Below are 18,026 nucleotides of genomic sequence, written 5' to 3'. Positions count from 1 at the left end.
TTGTTGTCTGTATTTTAGTTTTGCTTAGAACAGGTGTAAAGTCCTGGTGAGAAGATGTAAATTCCTCAGAAGAGATGTAAAGTTTTGTAGAGAACATATAAATTCCTGTTCAGTACAGATGTAAAGTCATGCAAAGAGGCCGTAAATTCATGTCCAGAACAGATGCAATGTCCTGCACCAAGGACGTGAATTCTTGGGACCACAGGTGTAAAGTCTTGCAAAGAAGATATAAATTCCTGTTCAGAACAGGTGTAAAGTCCTGGAAAAGGCCGTAAATTGCATATCGGTGTATAAACTTGCCCCTCCTTGGTGTGTTTCAAAGTCCATTTGAATACACATCTCTAAAGAAAAACACACATGTATTTTTTCAATGCAGACTGACATTTCATCTTTGTCAGGTGTAGTGCTTTGAGCATATGACTTCTGGATAATGCGTAAAAATATCCATTATCATTTTGTAAAGTCCTGTTCAGAACAGGTGTAAAGTCTTGTTGAGAGGATGTAAAGTTATGTTCTGAACAGATGTAAAGTCTTGTTACGAACAGGTGTAAGTTGGTTGAGAGACAGGTAAACATTAAATGGATGTAAAGTCTTGTTACGAACAGGTGTAAGTCCGTGTAGAGACAGGGAAACATTAAAGGGGCACTGATGCGGAGCGAATAATGCTTCTCGCCAACGGTCTAATTATGAAAGCAGACCGCAAATTGGTCAGCGCCCACTCCTTCGACCGTGACGGACAAAGGAACTGGGCTCCTGTCCATATTAGCAGAATTTCTTAACCTAAACAGTCAGGAGGCCGGATGCCCATCACATGCCATTTGTTTAAAAATATCCATGGTATTCCTTGTCTGATCGTAACCATATATCCCAGCAGTGTAGTTCTTTTCGGATGCTTGGATGGTATACCTACTGATCCAATTTGATCCTATTTCTGTGTTTTTAACCTCGATATTTAATCATGTTACATGAAAATATGATGTCTACAGGCACGTAGCAAGCCATTTGTTTCAGTACGGAAAATTGCAAAGCTTTATATTTAGGTAGTTTTGAGTGTTGGTTGAGCTGTGATAGCAAATAGCATACGTAAATTTTGGTAGCTATGGTAGCTACAATGGTTTATTATTTATGATAATAAAACACACAGTTGATTTATTTGAATTCGTAAACAAAAAAACGATGACTTTGCCTTTGGTAGAGAAATCTGAAAATTGTCTTACGTAAAAAAACCCCTTATTTCACCTATTTACCGAAGTACACAGCAAATGCCTGTGTGTATTCCTTATGTAACGAAATTCAGTTGGTATCCTCAAAACAGTTTCGGCCCATAAGTGTTTTCAGGCTGCATCTTCCTTGCTGTAACTCGCGTTTGATGGTGTAAACCTACACGTGTTATTTGTCATCATTCTCTTGATGGTCAATTCATGAATTTATAACAGGTATAATTAGTAGCAACACCACTTCGGTTACTCAACAAAGGTTCCCATTTGGCATTTCTCCTGTCTGGAGTAAATACTCAACATTATAAATTAAGGTCTGTAATGGCAAATGTATTGTATGTTATGTAATATGTGCATGTAAGTGATGCAAGAGGGTTTATCAGCTGAGTTACAAAAACAAGCATCGATCAAAGGATTAACCGATAACACACTGATTGATTAATTACTTTTATCTTCTAGCGGATTTGTCAAAAGGCAGTGTGTGTAGATGACTACACCCTGTCGTAAAGTGTGAGTGCAAAAACAACATCCTCCCTTCAAAGAATTAACCACCCTTGCGTTGATTGATTGATTGCTCAATATTGGTTAACTAAATTACTTAGAATAGTGGACATCATACAATTAGTTGCCAGGTGTGCTATCTTGGGAGACCAATGAGAGGTTTATCTAGTTTTCACCAACGAAAGACGTGAAACGATGTGTTACTTTTTCGCAAATGAGACAGTTGTAAGACACGCGACACAGAGCAGGATTATTTACCAGCTGCAGATGAATGGAATACGATTTCTTTTACGTGGATATTGATGGATACATTCCTGAACAAGGTAGTAGCCTGACATTGTTGCTATAAAATTAGTCTGTTTTACACTCATTATTTGCAGTTTGTATTAATTTATTTGTTGTAGCATTCAGCAGAATCTGTATGACAGAAAACACACACTAGTTCGCGTATGTGTGTGAAATAGGATCCACATTGGCAATCTATACAATGTATGAATGTTGCTGTTATGTTAGACATTTACTATGGGTATAAGCAAATCGTGTGTTCTTTTGTTAATTTTCAGAATCATACAAATATGACAATAAACTAATTAGGGTTAAGAGACAAAATATAGAGACGTACACTGGCTTCGTTATTTTCCGTCCTAATAGTTTTTTTCTACCATTTATACCACTGGCAGATGATTAACCTTCAAAGTGTTTCATTGGTTTTCATAATACATTTGTAATGAAGTACAAATGACTTCACCTCAGTTGATCTGTCTATAATTAAACTATCAATTGCGCTTACGGACTGCGCAGCAGAGGTCACGAACCAGTCACGAATTCTGGGATATCATCCGGGTACTCACGGGAGAAAAACAATAACAAAAGTTTACACCAGTCCACGGAAATTGCTCCGCATCAGTGCCCCTTTAAATGGATGTAAAGCCCCATATGATAACAAAGTTAAGAATGTGATGACTTTTACTTGTACAACATTGTTAAGTCCTAAGTGTGCAGCTTAAAGTCGACACCGTCCTGTCAGATTGTGTAGACAACACCAGACATATTGTGATCTAGAGAATGTACGGCATGGTGACCACAGATCGGCAGCGACTGGGAGCATGTTCCCAGCTCAACTCCCTTGAGAGAATAATTCCACTGTGACGTCCAGGTGGCGAAGGAAGGTTCACATCGTTTGGTTCAAAGGTTTCTGACATCTGATAGAAAACAGACAAGCACAACATGCCTCGTAAAAAATATGTCTGTTGGAAAATCAAAAGTCATTTCTGGCAACGCGATAGGTAATGGATGAAAAACGGATTTGAAACATGAGTGTCACACTATCAAATAAGTTATAGCATTTGAAATCTAAGAGAAGTCGGAAAGGCTTCTTCTATGTTCTATGATCCCGAGTTTTAATCTGTGGGATCATTACGCGAGAATGCAAAAAAAGCTTAAATGCAACACTTCTGAAATGTTGAAAGCAGGAATGATGGATACAGTATGATCCCTTGCAATGTTGGACAGCATCCTTCTGATTCTCATCTGTTTGCGTTAACTTCTAGCCCCAGAATTCCTGCTCATCTCGATAGCAACCCAGTTGACCCAAAGTTACTGGGAATCAGTTGACACTCGACGTGGGTCATAACAAAGATTATTTATGGATAACATCTTTATGATATATGATGCGACGTTTCGGTATGGATTCTTATACCGTTGTTAATCAAGAGTGAACGAAACGTCTCATCATATATGGTAAGGAAGTTGTTATCCACAAAGAATCTCACTTTCTCATAACTCAACTTTACAAGCCAATGGAACAGATCTACGTGGGTAAGTAAGCTGGTTCCCGACTCCCTTTGCGCACGTCACATTTGCGATATGCGAGACGGCGCCTAGCTTACGTCTTCCAATAGATGACGTCCCCGTTATCGTGACGTCATAATGACGTGACGTCACAGACAAACCTGTCTAACCAAACTCAGAAGCTAGTTTCCAATCAGTCATACACGCCAGTCTCTCTGCTAATGTAACAGAGACCGACAATGGAAGGCGCGTACGTCTACACCGTATTCAAGCTGCACTGTCCCCCAGACAGAGTTCAGGAGGGAATAGCGGGTATACACTTCTCCCGCGTCTGTATCTTGGGTTCCATCCCACAGCTGGGAAGCTGGGATATCAAAAAGAGCGTGAATGCAGTCCCGTCTGAAAATTACTCCAAGTGGGAGGTTCGTGTGATGATTCCTGCTGGGTCAACCTTTGAATGGAACTGGGTCACCACCAACAACAAGAAGACCAATGCCCTTCTCTGGGATCCATGCAGAAGGAGCTCTACCCTCAGCAACATTGGAGGCACCATCCATACGGCATGGGGACGTCATGCTCAGGCCTTCAGAGCGGACACGTGTGGCGTCACGGTGTCTGTAAACTACCATTGTCATCCCGGTCAGCAGTTGGTTGTGACGGGCGCGGCACCCTCCCTGGGGAACTGGAACCCACAGAAGGGCGTGGTGGCGTGTGAGGAGTTCCCCCCGGGGTCGGGAAGATGGACGGCCAACCTGATAATAGAGAAGGTTCACGGCTACGAATGGAAATGGGTCATCACTGACGCCGGTTCGGGAAGGGTGAGTCAATAATGACTCTGGATGTGCAATTTAATAAATCAAATCTATTTTAACTATGAATGACAACAGGCCTGTGCCAGTTTCACGTAAGCTTAACAACCACGTCATCGCCTGTCTCTGACCAAAATATGGTCTGACCAGGAAGCGACTATATTAGAGGTGCTTCAGTAACGACCTTCAGCTTACAAGTATAATCAGGTGTTCTTCTCTGAACTATATTAACACAGGTCGACTAAGTTTCACTGAGAGAACACATACTTATGAAATGTCTCGAATGTTAGCTCCTTAGTATGACAATGACCTGATATTTCTCTGTTGGACATTTTATATGCAGTGTGGGGCAAAGACACGCACAAAATGTTATTGAAAAAGCTGTAGAATTATGTGATACTGGGTTATATTTCTTTGGATAAGAGACCACAGCTTGTTTTCTACAACTTAAATCCACACTCGCTAACCTGACACATTGTGCCCACTTTTGTAGTAAGTTACTAGTATATCATTTTATCACAACACATCACCATTCCACAGGGGGTGGATGTCGAAATTCCAAGGGATTGTGTACTAACCTTATGTTATAATGCTATGTTCAGTAGTCACAAGTAAAAGAAAATACCGAGACGACTGACGTAGAACACGTCACTGTCAGTGTCACTTTACATGTAGGATAGACACACCGAGACTAACGAAACATAGAAGATTAAAGAATGGATTTTCAAACGTGTGTGAGCTAGGGAGGGCACTGGAGGGCGAGGACCACATCTGGGCCTGCGACAAGGACCATGGTCAGCACAAAAATACGACAGTATTAGCTTATCAGTGCGAGCTCCTCAGTTTTTACACAAGACGTGAATGAATTGTTCTTTTTGTATAATATTACGGCCTTTGTTTATCACAGGGCAGTATAAGAGACTTATTCTTGCATTAGTTCAAGTGGGTGGTCCAGAAGGGTTCTTGAACCCTCGAACCCCGGAAAGGCTGTTGGAGGGAAAAATGTCGTCCACTTTCTGCAGAATTTGTCGTCAGTCATTATATACATATGGAAATTAATTAAGCAACACCAAATTCAAAGACACATAAAAACTTAACAAAGTTTAACGAAGTAATTTTGATGATTGATTATTCAATTTTGATGTATTGACATACAGCATAAGCTTTTCATGGGTTGATATGACGCGCGTGAAGCTTGCACAGCGCACGTGCATTGCTTTAACCTCAACTTTCGAAAAATGCACTTTTTCCCTGGGGTGTTTACAAGCGCAGGTTGTCGATTGCATTCGGTTTTTCATTCATTTCAATGTCATGGCACGTAGGAAATTATCAGAGGCCACTCGTTGGCAAATAATCGGCATGAGGAATGCTGGTATGTCTCTAAGACAAATCGGGACTCAAATCGGACGACATCATTCCATAATTTCAAAACTTTTGAAAAAATACCGGGCCACTAATGAAGTTAAAGACCTGCCTAGACCAGGAAGACCCAGGAAGACCACAGTCCGGGAGGACAGAGCTTTACTGAGACTTGTACGGCGCAGGTCCTTCGACTCGAGCTCTCGGTTGAGACAGGAGTGGCTTCCAGGGAGACCCATCTCGAACAGGACTGTTCGGAATCGTCTGAAAGCTGCAGGATACCGGGCAAGGAGGCCAATCAAGCGACCCAGACTGTCTCCAGCCCATAAGGCAGCCCGACTGGCCTGGTGTAATGACCGTTTGCACTGGAACATTGCCTCTTGGAGGAAGGTCCATTTCTCAGATGAGAGCCGGTTCTTGCTGCACATGGTGGACGGTCGTACTCGGGTCTGGAGGCAGAGGAACACAGCAATGGCTCCACGGAACATCCAGGAGACTGTGGCCTTTGGGGGAGGTTCCGTTATGGTATGGGGGTGCATTTCCATGAACTGCAAGTTGGATATCATTACCATCCGTGGCAACCTTAACGGTGTTCGTTACCAACAGGAGGTTCTTGACAGGGCTGTGGTACCTCATTTTGAGAACCATCCTCTGGCAACGAGACCCATATTTATGGATGACAATGCTAGACCTCACAGGGCGCATGCTGTAAATGATTTTTTGCGGCAAAATGCAATTGACAGAATTCCATGGCCTGCCATGAGCCCTGACCTCAACCCCATTGAACATTTGTGGGACTTTATTGGCCGTCGTGTGAGGCAGAGAGACCCACCAGTCCATAATCTCAACGAATTGACGGCTGCCCTGCATGAGGAGTGGATCAGGATCCCCCAGAATCAGATCCGGAGACTCATCCAAGGAATGAGGAGGCGTCTGGAATCGGTGGTGCGTGCGCAGGGAGGACACACTAGATATTGATGAAAGTCGGTGTGCAGACTCTCAGATGACTGTTCTTTCTTTCCATGTGACATTTGTGTTAATACACCTGACAACAACGTCTGTGGATGAATAGTAAATTGTGTCCATTTTTTCATGAATTTAAGACAGTTTTAAGAATTTGGATTTCGTTGCAATAAAGCAAAGTCTTGATACTTTTTCCCTTTAAGTTGTTTGTCAGAGATCGTCTGTTGAATAAAAAAGTGTCAAACTATATCAACCCGGCATATTTTGATTGTCAGAACACTTCAAAGTTGCTCCAATAGAAAAAATTGGGGTGTTGCTTGATTAATTTCCAGGTGTATAGATAACATAAGGAATGATGTCTAGGAATTACTGTGCAATGTTTTCCATGATGTATTGTCACCATCTTCGAGTATCTTGGCAATTGTATCGTCTTTGTGATATCCTGGACCATGTTGTTACCACTGTTTAAATGCCGCGACTCTAACTGTCCAATCAAGTTACACACCTATGAGCGAGAGAAATTCTACGCATTGTAGTGTGAGATTGGAATCGAAGCGGTGACATCTTTTCTGATGTGATGGAATTATCCTGACAATATGTCGATATGTTTGATTGTTCTCTGAGCCGTGACATTTTATGGAATCAGATCTGTAACATAACTATGGATGAAAAAATATCCTGATAATTAACCCCAAAGTGATTTAACAGGCACTCCGATGGGAGAACGGCCGCAACCGCTACCTCTATGTCGATCATGAAGACGATGGACTCCATCTAGAAGCACCCTGGGAAGCTCCGGCTTTCCGACACGCACAGGACATCCGCCTTCCACCGGAAGTAGGCAAGGATGATGTGCACATCCTCTCTGCAGTGGGCAATGCTCGTGCCACGGATGAGAACCATGGTCGTCTGCTGTTGGCGATGCACGATGCCCGGAGACGTGACTCGGGAGATGTGACAAAAGAAGTAGCCATGACCGACAGCAACAAGCGGAAACTGAAGAAGGCAATGGGTAACATGACTCATTTAATTTGTGATTATTTGTGCTTTAGCTAGGGTATTATGATGGCAAAAATAGAAAGAAAAATAAGTCCAATCAGGATCTAAAGCAGCATCCTGCATGGATGATATAAACCATACCATTTGTCTCAGCACATGCAAGGCGCAGCGTCGTCGATTCAAACTCTAACTCTTCAAACTATAACTGGACCAGGAGGTCTGTTGTTCATCATTTGATACGGTCGGGGCAGTGTTATTTAAATATATATCTTCCCAGCCTTTTGTTTGTTGTTTAACGCCACAATCGACAATATTCCAGTAATATGGCTGTGATATGTAAATAATCGAGTGTGGACCAGACAATCAAGAGATGAACATGATGAGCTTGTAGAGCAAGGCTGGAGTTTGATAGGTCGATGGCCGAATCACTAGTAGGTATATCAAGTTATGTCACTTTAACCTGGGTAAGATGGGTTTTTAATTTCCTTCGTGAAACTTAATGTTATTTATTACATCTGTGCATTTAGTGTTATCTGGTAACTGAATTATGAAAGTTTAAAAGACCAACGAAGAAGGTTGAGTGCCCTGGATCAAACATACTAGAACTGCCAGTATATAACTTCAGTGTACTCTCTCCATTCTGTTGTTAATAATATACAAACTACAGTTGTTACATTTTATATTGACAGCTAAATCAAAGAAAATCCAGTCTTCCTATGTGATGGACTCAATCAAGATGGGGTTCTCCGTTCTCCGCTGTATAAGCGGAGTCGTCTCGTCTTTCTTCAACTTGCTGGAGTAGTGAGGTGTCATGGCGGCTACACTGACCAGAACATCCGGGTCACGAGCCGGCCAACACGTCACGAGATAATGGTCATGATCACGGCTGCCGACAATGGTTTTGAGATTCCGAACTGATTGAAACATAATGTGTTAATTGAATCATGTTGTGATAATTGATTGTCTTTTATGTAGCAGATAATTAATTCACGTTGATTCTAGTTTCTGTAGTATTGAATTATGGGTAGGATGTGTATTGTAAATATATGCACTAACTATACATGAACCACAATCACCGCTACCTGCAACCGTGAAGATCCGAAATTAGTCTTCAGCACCCATGCTTGTCGTAATAGGCGACAAACGTTATCGAGTGATCAGGCTCGCTGATGTTAAATTAAATGTCATCGTAACCTAACTGCATAGATCGAAGCTCATGCTGTTGATCACTGGATTGTCTTTTTCCAGACCGCCGCCATGTAGCTAGAATATTGCTGCGTGCGGCGTAAAACAACAACCAACCAACACACCAACCAAACAAACAAACAAATGATACCAGTAGTGTTGAAATACACTGTTGAGACGTGGGAGTAATTACGTGTGAATTATAGATCTATATTGTTCAAATGATGAGTGTCCTTTTTCGTACGTTTTACGTCTTTGTCCAGATACTATTGAAAGAGAGATAAACTGCAAAGGTTGTTTTCAGCACTGGGAAACTATCAGTGGTAATTGTATAGAAGCAAAATGTAAACAAAATAACAACAAATTAAAACAAAAACAAATATAGTTTTTCATTACATTAACTGTTAACTGTTTGCTCATGTGTGATTTATCCATATGTTCCACTTAGATATAAATCTCCCCTTCTCTGTAATACTTTATTTGCATGTAAGAGCTAATGTGCGCATATAGTTATACCGTAATATATGTTTACATGTTTACTGGGGCAGAACTATTTTGTAAACGCCCAGTAAAAAGTTCGAAAGATTATAAATATGTAAGAAAAAAGATGTATGAGCAAATCCCAAAACACATACATGTATATTACAACCTTATATACAATCTGTTTTTTTTATTACGTATACATGTATATAATATCTCTCTCTGCTTTCTGAAAATAAATATAGTTATTGTCAACTGTGTATATCTGTTTACGTCGGATGCACCTTTGAAATAATGCCTTTTGCATATATTTTCTCCACAATATATCATCTGGTGTCATACGAAGGTTGTGAGGAACAGAGTTTTAAACATTGCATAATTACATGAATATGATGAAGTAATTCTGAAGTGAAATGAGACATCTTCCTGTCACGAAGACGACTGCTGGACTGAATGTGCTGATATGTGATTTGTACGTGCATATTAATGGACAGTTTATAATTTGGATTCGTGCAGCTTGGTGGGAGGATATTTGTCATCGTATGATGCTCGTGATGTTGATCACTGGATTGTCTTATCGAGACTTGTTTATTACCAGACCGTTGGCATATACACGGAATAGTGCAGGGTGCGGCGTCAAACGACAAACAAACATAAACACCAGGGAAAGTTCCTGTGTTGACACCAGTCAGTGGCAGAACAGTACGCTACTGGTGGAGTAGTTCAGCATCCCTCCCGATGTTCAGGGATACACCAGTGTATGAAATAAGCCCCAAACCCAGCCAGACATCTGGGCTGGTAGCTTAAAAATATTTCCAGCCATGAATGGGTTTACAAAGACCAGACAACAAGAAGACACTCAGATGTATGGAACATTTACAATTTGCACCAGATAATCGAGCTGGCTAGCTGTAAATTTAGATCGTCCTTCAGAAATCTAGCCCGTCTCGGGAGGTTCGACGGGTCTTATTTCATACATTGCACAGTTCTGCTTTGACGTTACCCTCGCTGAGGCCAAACTTAGTGTCGACTCAGCATCTTAGGTTCAGAATACAAAGCTGGGGCAATATACTGTGTGTGGGGTAGGGGGGCAAGTGGACAGGTGGGAGTGGGTGGTGAGTTTTTGCCCTTGAAATCCTGCTCATGTTGACAGCAACCCAGTCAACGACGGAGAACCAGCATGGGCCAGTACGTGGAGTAACACACCGTCCTAACCACTGTCCAGCCATATGCACAATTCTGCTTTGACATTGTATTGACAGCATCTGAGGTTCAGAAAACAAGGCTGCGGCAGTACTAGGGGGATACTGTCCTCCCACATGTTACACGTGTTGTGGCAGACCTAATGATGCAGTCATATAGCTGCACTGTCGCGACCGTCTGTCCTGAACAAGTCTAGGGAACCGCCCACGAGAAGACCACAAGAAATAACGCTGACTCAGTTGGCTGCGTGACATTTAAAACGTGTCCAGGAGGCTGATGAAAGTAAATGTAGGCCGCTTTCATGCAGTACAGTTACTTTTTATATTTAGGTACAGTGTGATGTGGAGGCCAAGTCCTGTCACGGCCAGTAGGCGGCGTAGCTGTTCTCTAACGTCACTGTGCCAGGCGCCCTTAAACCAAGTCTCTCACTCACCCACGTTTTAGACGGCCTATCTTCATTTGGGCGAATGTCGATAACTCAAAGCCATGTTGGAGTTACCAACATCCTCGCGCGGTTTAAAATATCACATTTATCCTTCGACATATAGGCATCAATAAACAAATTCAGTGCATTCAATGTATTTGCACCGTGAAGGTTTATCAGTGTGCCATTTTTTTTATTGTATACACATGGAAGACTGCTAATTCAAGGGAGATAATCACCGAGCCATCTACCTGTCGCCATGTTGGGATGCTGGTTAAGCACGTTACCAACACCACCATAATAGTGCTAATGGTTAAACCGTTGGTAAGCCAGCCCATTGGGTTCGATTTCTCGCATAAGTACCATGTGATTTTCACCGTGTATCTTGTTATTTAGCAGTTATTTTTGAAGGCGTTTTTTGTTTGTAGAACATTCTTCCAGCTGGCATACATCAGAGGGCAGTGTGGTGGCCCTATACAGGCCTCGACCATCTCACATGACAAGACAACCAGTTGTTGAGAGAAGATCACTACGCAACCCAGGCCTATTGTGGCAGTTTCAGCGTTTTCGCTAAATATGTTATTACTGAGTACTATATATTGCATTTCGTAACACCAATATATTTTGTGCTGCGGTTGTAATTACCTTTTTCCTGTTATTTATAAATTTGCTAACTGACCTAATTATAAACTACAATTGTTCACATGATTTCGAACTAACTTAAAGTTTTGAGCTTCGAAATGGACAGGTGAGCTTGCACGTATGAGCTATGTTCCTGACATATGTCAAATTGCCGCACTCCATTCTTGTCACGTGTGGATGTGCAATACATATATGCTATAACACGTGTTCATCATACACTCCAGGTAGGACTGTCTGCTGGTTAGGGGCAGCTCTTCAGGATAACTAGCCCCCATCGAACATTAGGTTCATCAAAACTAAACTTTGATTACTCGAGACAAGAGGGTAGACAGTGACAGGTACGTTCTTTTCACAAAACAACTCCGGGTATGGATTAGGGACGTATACATAATCAAAATAACAACTCCCCCTTTCTCAATGGATAGATCGTTCACCAATTAACAAATTTGCTATGGCAAAAATAGTAATATTTTAGTCAATAACAATGACCCTAATCGATATAATTAAGAGATAATGTGTCATCTATTACTACATTTGTTGTTCCGTTATTCATAGTAAAGATATTTGATACCCATTGTATACCGGTGATTCGGGAAAGATTAATCTGAAATAAAAAAAAGGCTAGTTGTGTGAACCAAACAAATAATGCGAGATGTGAGATACACATTGCGACTGCAACAATGGTCAAATTTAAAAGACATCACATCCAAGATAAGAATGCTTTCCACTCAATTGCTGGTTATCTCGTAACTTGTGATGCAATGAGGAATGAAACAATTCAGAAGATTCCCCAACTCTCAGGATCATAATATAGTTGCAAGGGTTATACTATAGTACGTCGTAGTACTTCTGTCTTAATGTAGAAACACTTAAAGCACACGGCTGCCCTCCTTGTGCTGCGTGACAATGTCGTCAAGGTAGTGCCATATGTTTGATGACCGTTTTTCAAAATGTAAAGTGCGTGAGGCAATATTTACTCACTCATTCAACTTTCAGGTCAGTGTGGTATATTTTGTATCTGCACTGTTACTTTTAGACAGTGTTGCATATTTGAGAAGGTTGTACAATCATGTTTTATTCTTTATGATACACATTCGGAAACTTCTGTGCAACCTTTACGTCAGTGTGCTATATATTTCATAACGTTGTATAATCTTTTCGATGCTGTAATAGATTGCATAAAATTTGCATGATATGTTTCTTACTCCAGCAAGTGTGATGTTGGACCAACCACAGGCAAACTGTAGCGCAAATGGGGATGCGCAGCATAGAGAATATGACCAGTACTTTCCTCGCTTCGATTCGAAAAATATTTTTCATGTCAAAATTTAATATAGCCTCCATCAAAGGTACACTCCCATTTCATCACTTACTTAGGCTGTCATATTATAGACCCCGCATTTATAAAGTATTCACCTGAAGTATATTTTATTCAACCTTTTAAGCGCCAATCGTGGTATCCAGGGCGTTCTTCCCCTCCCATTGTCAGCTTCCGGTCCAGCGGAGTGAAAGGAGCAAGAATAAACAAAAATCAAAAAGAAATACCATTGTACAGAATTTTACCGTGAACCTAGCTGAGTTTATTTTTCTTTTCTGTTATCGTTATTGTTAGAGTTTATTCTGCATAAATACGTTCTGGCGTAGTGGGCGAATGAAGCAGGGGAGGTAACTCCGGAAGTATTCCATATGGCGGACGCGTAATTCAAGAAGAATAATACCCTAATGTTCCCTCAATCCATTGAACCGGAAGCTGGAAATGGGGATGGAGGCGAAGAACGATCAGATATACCACGAGTTTCGCTTAAAATGTTGGTGAAAATATACTTCACGTGAGTAATTATTAAACATGGAGATAGAATTCTGAGAACACAAGCCAGTGAAGAAATAGGTGTACATCTTTGATGGTGGCGATATTGTATTTTGACTTGAAAAATATTTTAAAAGTACGTTGCCAACCTTTGCTAGCTTCGATCGCATTCATGAAGATTGATCAGTTTGCGCCCCAGTTTTCCCATGGACCAACTTTCACACCAGGGGATTATTTAATGTTGTATAATGTAATTGCTTTCCAGTACTTTCAAGTTGGAAATGACACTTGGGGCCATATGCATCGTTTTATCATTCGCCATACTGATGATTCAAGGGGAGATAACCTACTGCCCTTGTGCCAGAATGAGGACAACTCCTGAGGCCAAGACGGAGGAGATCACAACTACTCAAAACATGAAAGATGTGACAGAGCCAAAACTGAAACCCAGCATAACTTTCTCAGATCGACCACCCCTACACTTTGTTGGTTTTGAAGGAGAAACCCACGAGTTCCTCTGTTCGGGAGAGTCACCAATCACCATGGAGACCGTGACATGGCAACTACCAGATCATGTGACAATATCAAACGATACATCAACACTTCGAAGTGGAGTATATATAACACATAATAACTCCATGGTGATTTACAAAATGTCGACCAATCACCGGGGGCGTTACATCTGTCGTTTGAGCTTTGATGACATCATAGCGGAAGCTCCGATGCAGCTTGTGGTTGTGCCGGCGTCCGAGACGACGTGGACGGCAAGGATGATAATAGGTGCAGCGTCCTTGACCGGATTTCTTGTGACCTGTGGTGTGATACACCTCGGATACAAAGTGTATCTGTGTAGAGCAAGTGGTCTGTATCATGACCCCGACTTTGGGGCACAAGTGCCTCTGCGACAGCTGTAGTACTCACAGTTAAACTTGTAATCCTACTGGTCCCCTCAACTCAACACATGGTATTCAGTACATTAGACCCCGGCACCCCTGGTGTAGTCATATTGCATATTCCGTGAAAGAAAACATAACATCGCACTTGCCATCGTTAAGAAAACACTTTCTGCCTTTAACTGATTTGGGATATACATTCACTGAGGGACAAAAAGAGGGAGGAGTCTGAACATTTATACATGGGTAACGGCCACGTACGTACAACAGGTGGAGAATCAACCGGAGCTAGTCCGCTACACATTTTAGTGAACTTTGCAGCTATTGATTGAAGAACTGGGCCAGTAACCACAATATGTAATCTTTATTAATTATCACTCCTTTGACTGCACTGTCAGACTGACCATAAACAGCCATTAAAAATAAATTTAAAAAAATAAAATAAAATGATAATAAAAAATAAAATAAATAAATAAATAAAAAGAAATACATTTACCTCTTGGAAATAGTCACTAAACACTTTTTAGTCTGACCGTTAGACCTTAACTCATGTTTATCTTTTGTCCTGTGAGCATATTTCATGATTTCTTGCGATCTCCATACCCAAATTTTACACGGAGTCCAATCCATGTCATATTCAGTCACCGATAAACGTAGAAAGGGTTTTAGATTCTAGGCAGGTACAATGTTATTTCCTTAAATCGATTTCACAACCAGTGCAACTTAAATCCCTAAAGAGTAGGAGTTGCCTGATTGGTTAAATCCATTCGACTGACATTCGATTGAATGGACGGTGATAGATCGATCAAAGGTTACCTGACGTGACCTCCTACTAGGGTTTGTTGGAGCGGTGTAACGAATTATACTGAGACAAAGTTTACTTAGACTGTAGAAACCAGTTATCTGGCGGTGATAAGGAAATGTCCCATTTGTATTCGTGACTGATGCCAAAATATAAGGCAGAAATTCCGAGCGGAAAAATGCTTTAAGCTGATCTCGGTAACAGAGCATGTCAAAACATTGACTACACAACAGTCTCGTTTCCTGATTACTGGGTTCCGTCATATAGCACAACTAGAGTGATAACCAGTACAGAATGTTTAGACAATTCATTTAACTGGATATATGAAAATTAATCAGTATGATTTGATTCTTCGAAGCACTTGTATATTGCAACACTACGCTCCCTCTAATCCTTGCAAACACGTCGTACAGCGTCCTCTGTCGTACAGTAAGTTCTAAAAAATGGAAACCTAGGAATCATGGAAATCTCAAAACGAGGCTCTGTCGCTAGAACACTATGTCGGTCTGGTACGGACTTGACATTGTATCAATCACATTGTGCGTTACAGAACTACAGAGAATAAACGCAGAAACCACATAACAGGTGTAACCAGTGAGCCAGATGCATTGCCAATCATTTTACGACCTCATCAGACAGGGGCGGTCTGTGATTTCTTAGTTGAGGTATGCTGCTTAAATAAATTCTGACATAAAATGTAGAAATACGGCGTTGATAAAGTTTATAATTAAACTTCATTTGTAAATACCATCTTATCAATCAAGGACTTGGAATCCAGTGTAATCAGGGTTCTTTGCAGTGTCTATTATCACTTTCACACGAGAAAATTCGGATCGGCTGAAGAGAAGTTCACCGTCTAGTTTAATGAGACTCGTGTTTCGGTATGCTAGCAAGCAAAAAAATTCTTGCATCGTTTTCAGGAGCCTTGTGTTGTGAAGCCCAACCGTCATAATAGGGAGACAGAAATTGGTAACATACACGTTAGGGAAGGTTTCATTGCAGACTGTGAGTTAATGTGGTTTTGTGCCGCTTTGGTAGCAATATTCCAGCAGTGAACAAGAAAGAGACTTTACATGTGTTTGTGTAGGGAATCGAATCCGGGTCTTCAACGTGACACAACTGGGCTACCCCGCCGCCTGAATGCAGAGCCACGTGACACGTGACCCCAATATGTCGAGACTTGTCAGGTGTGATTAAAAATTGCTGTTGCATCTTAACTTTCACGGCCACCTCCGCGGTAAACAATCTTGGTGGGAAAAGGGTACTCACAATACCTGGCTGAATGTTGATATACTTATTAAATAAAACCTCTTTAGTGAAGAGATCACCTTTCCACAGGGGTATTTTGAGAATGTCAGCACACAGTAAGCCAGTGTATGAAAAAAGGCCCATCCGCGTTATAGGCATTGATGACGTTTCGTGTTGACCAATATAAAGACTTCTACAAGAAATATCAGGACCGTTCGAACGAATGTTTTGAAGGTTATAACATTTTAAACAAAAAAAATCGACAATTTTTATTTCTACATGAGGCTACGTTTTTACCGTCTCACTAGGACTCTAAGTCTTGAAGGGATGGTACTTGTCGGCTCCCTTTGTGAGCAAACGTGCGATGTGAGAGACGTGGCCTAGGTTACTTCCGGTGCCAGATTTCCGGTGACAAGCGTACATTCAAAAAAAGTTCTAGCGTCGAATTGTGCGACGCCAAATATGACTTTCCTAGAACGGACCAATTTGGGGATGGCTAGATCGGAAATTTGTAATTCCTGCAATGGTTGTCGGTTCTTATTGCCAAATGACAACAATGAGATCATTTGAAAAGTTATGAAAATTAGCTGGGACGGGTAACCTAGATACCCGGGACAGGTTGGCAATAAGTTGGCCCCTGGTACCCGTCTCAATACCCGGATCCGTGATTGACAACTTAAACAGTGTAATATGTTATTCTTTCATGATTAAACTGTTGTATTGTCCTTGTTGATTTAGACATAATTACTGACACGTCTTTTTTGGATAAACTACATGGTTAAGATATTGAAAAAAAATCGAACGTTTAGCATTTGAGCTGAAAAAAGCCATGTTACCATTTCTTACAAATTTGATGTCAGTAATGAACATATCGGCTATCCAGGTAGGGTAGCATAATAGGGAGCGATAAAGGGGTAGAACATCTGGACTTGTCCCACCCCTAGTATGAAAGTTGTTAGTCACCGAAAGTGCGAAGGTCTCGGAATGTCCAATGACCTATTTACGGACCCTATTCTGAACTGTTTGGAAAGACTGTGCACCATATTTGTCGGCGGCAACAATTAATCAAACAAGGAACTGACATTTAGGCATCGTAGTTGAAATATTGACGTTGTAGTGTTTCGGCAACATATTTGAGCTTACAAACAGTTTGGTCAAGCTTTTCCTTTGAAGTGTGTACGTTCGTTTGGCCATTGTGGAAAGGGCATTATCCGAATGTTCTTCCCACTCTAAAAATAAACTCCCCTGAATAGACACGGGCTGTCAAATAATCAGAACAATCCGCACTTCAAGTGGCAGAGTTGCGTCCCTTGACCTAAAGGTTATACTGCACCAACAGGATCCGCTGTTATATAAATAGCATAATAAGAAATGGCCCGGCCACCCGAGGCGCAGGAATTTGATTTAATGAGTTGCTTCCCTTGCCAGACTTTGACAAAAAAAAATCGAAACTGGTGCCAGGAGGGTTCGAATCACAAATACACTCTGACTACTTTCCTGGGTTCGGTAGCGCCAGACTTGCTGTTGATAGTTCATCCAGGCATGTCCATTTCAAGATCTACACGTACGCACGCACGAAAGCACGCACGCACGCACGCACGCTAGGTTAAACACCTACTTTCCCAGTAGAAATGCTCGTGAAGATGCAGATTAGAATTTTTTTGTGTAACCCGTGCTTGTTGCAAGAAGTGGCTATCGGGTGG

At 41.4% G+C, this 18,026-nt stretch overlaps 2 protein-coding genes across 2 annotated transcripts; one reads left to right on the top strand and one right to left on the bottom strand.

Annotated features, from left to right (window-relative positions):
- Positions 1-7,325: 7,325 nt before the first annotated feature.
- Positions 7,326-8,452, bottom strand: LOC137255521 (uncharacterized). Its single transcript, XM_067792953.1, has 2 exons — positions 8,367-8,452; positions 7,326-7,584 (listed from the first exon to the last, which is right to left on the bottom strand). Exons 1-2 carry the CDS (start codon positions 8,450-8,452, stop codon positions 7,326-7,328), a joined length of 345 nt encoding a protein of 114 aa, XP_067649054.1.
- Positions 8,453-11,843: 3,391 nt separating this feature from the next.
- On the top strand, positions 11,844-14,294 carry LOC137255842 (uncharacterized). Its single transcript, XM_067793413.1, has 2 exons — positions 11,844-11,911; positions 13,646-14,294. Exon 2 carries the CDS (start codon positions 13,662-13,664, stop codon positions 14,292-14,294), a length of 633 nt encoding a protein of 210 aa, XP_067649514.1. The 5' UTR covers positions 11,844-11,911; positions 13,646-13,661.
- The last annotated feature ends 3,732 nt before the right edge of the window (positions 14,295-18,026 follow it).

This window comes from Haliotis asinina, chromosome 11 (genome assembly GCF_037392515.1).
Source record: "Haliotis asinina isolate JCU_RB_2024 chromosome 11, JCU_Hal_asi_v2, whole genome shotgun sequence".
NCBI classification, from domain to species: Eukaryota; Metazoa; Mollusca; class Gastropoda; order Lepetellida; family Haliotidae; genus Haliotis; species Haliotis asinina.
Note: the sequence above shows the minus strand (reverse complement) of the source record. Positions and strands in the feature narration are given on the sequence as shown.

What these genes read in the sequence shown, in the direction of transcription:
- LOC137255521 (XM_067792953.1), bottom strand. Translation starts at nt 8,452, where the DNA reads ATGACACCTCACTACTCCAGCAAGTTGAAGAAAGACGAGACGACTCCG. An exon ending in GAGAACCCCATCTTGATTGA is followed by an intron (nt 7,585 to 8,366) that starts GTCCATCACATA and finishes ACATCTCCCGAG; the next exon opens with TCACGTCTCCGGGCATCGTG.
- LOC137255842 (XM_067793413.1), top strand. Translation starts at nt 13,662, where the DNA reads ATGACACTTGGGGCCATATGCATCGTTTTATCATTCGCCATACTGATG.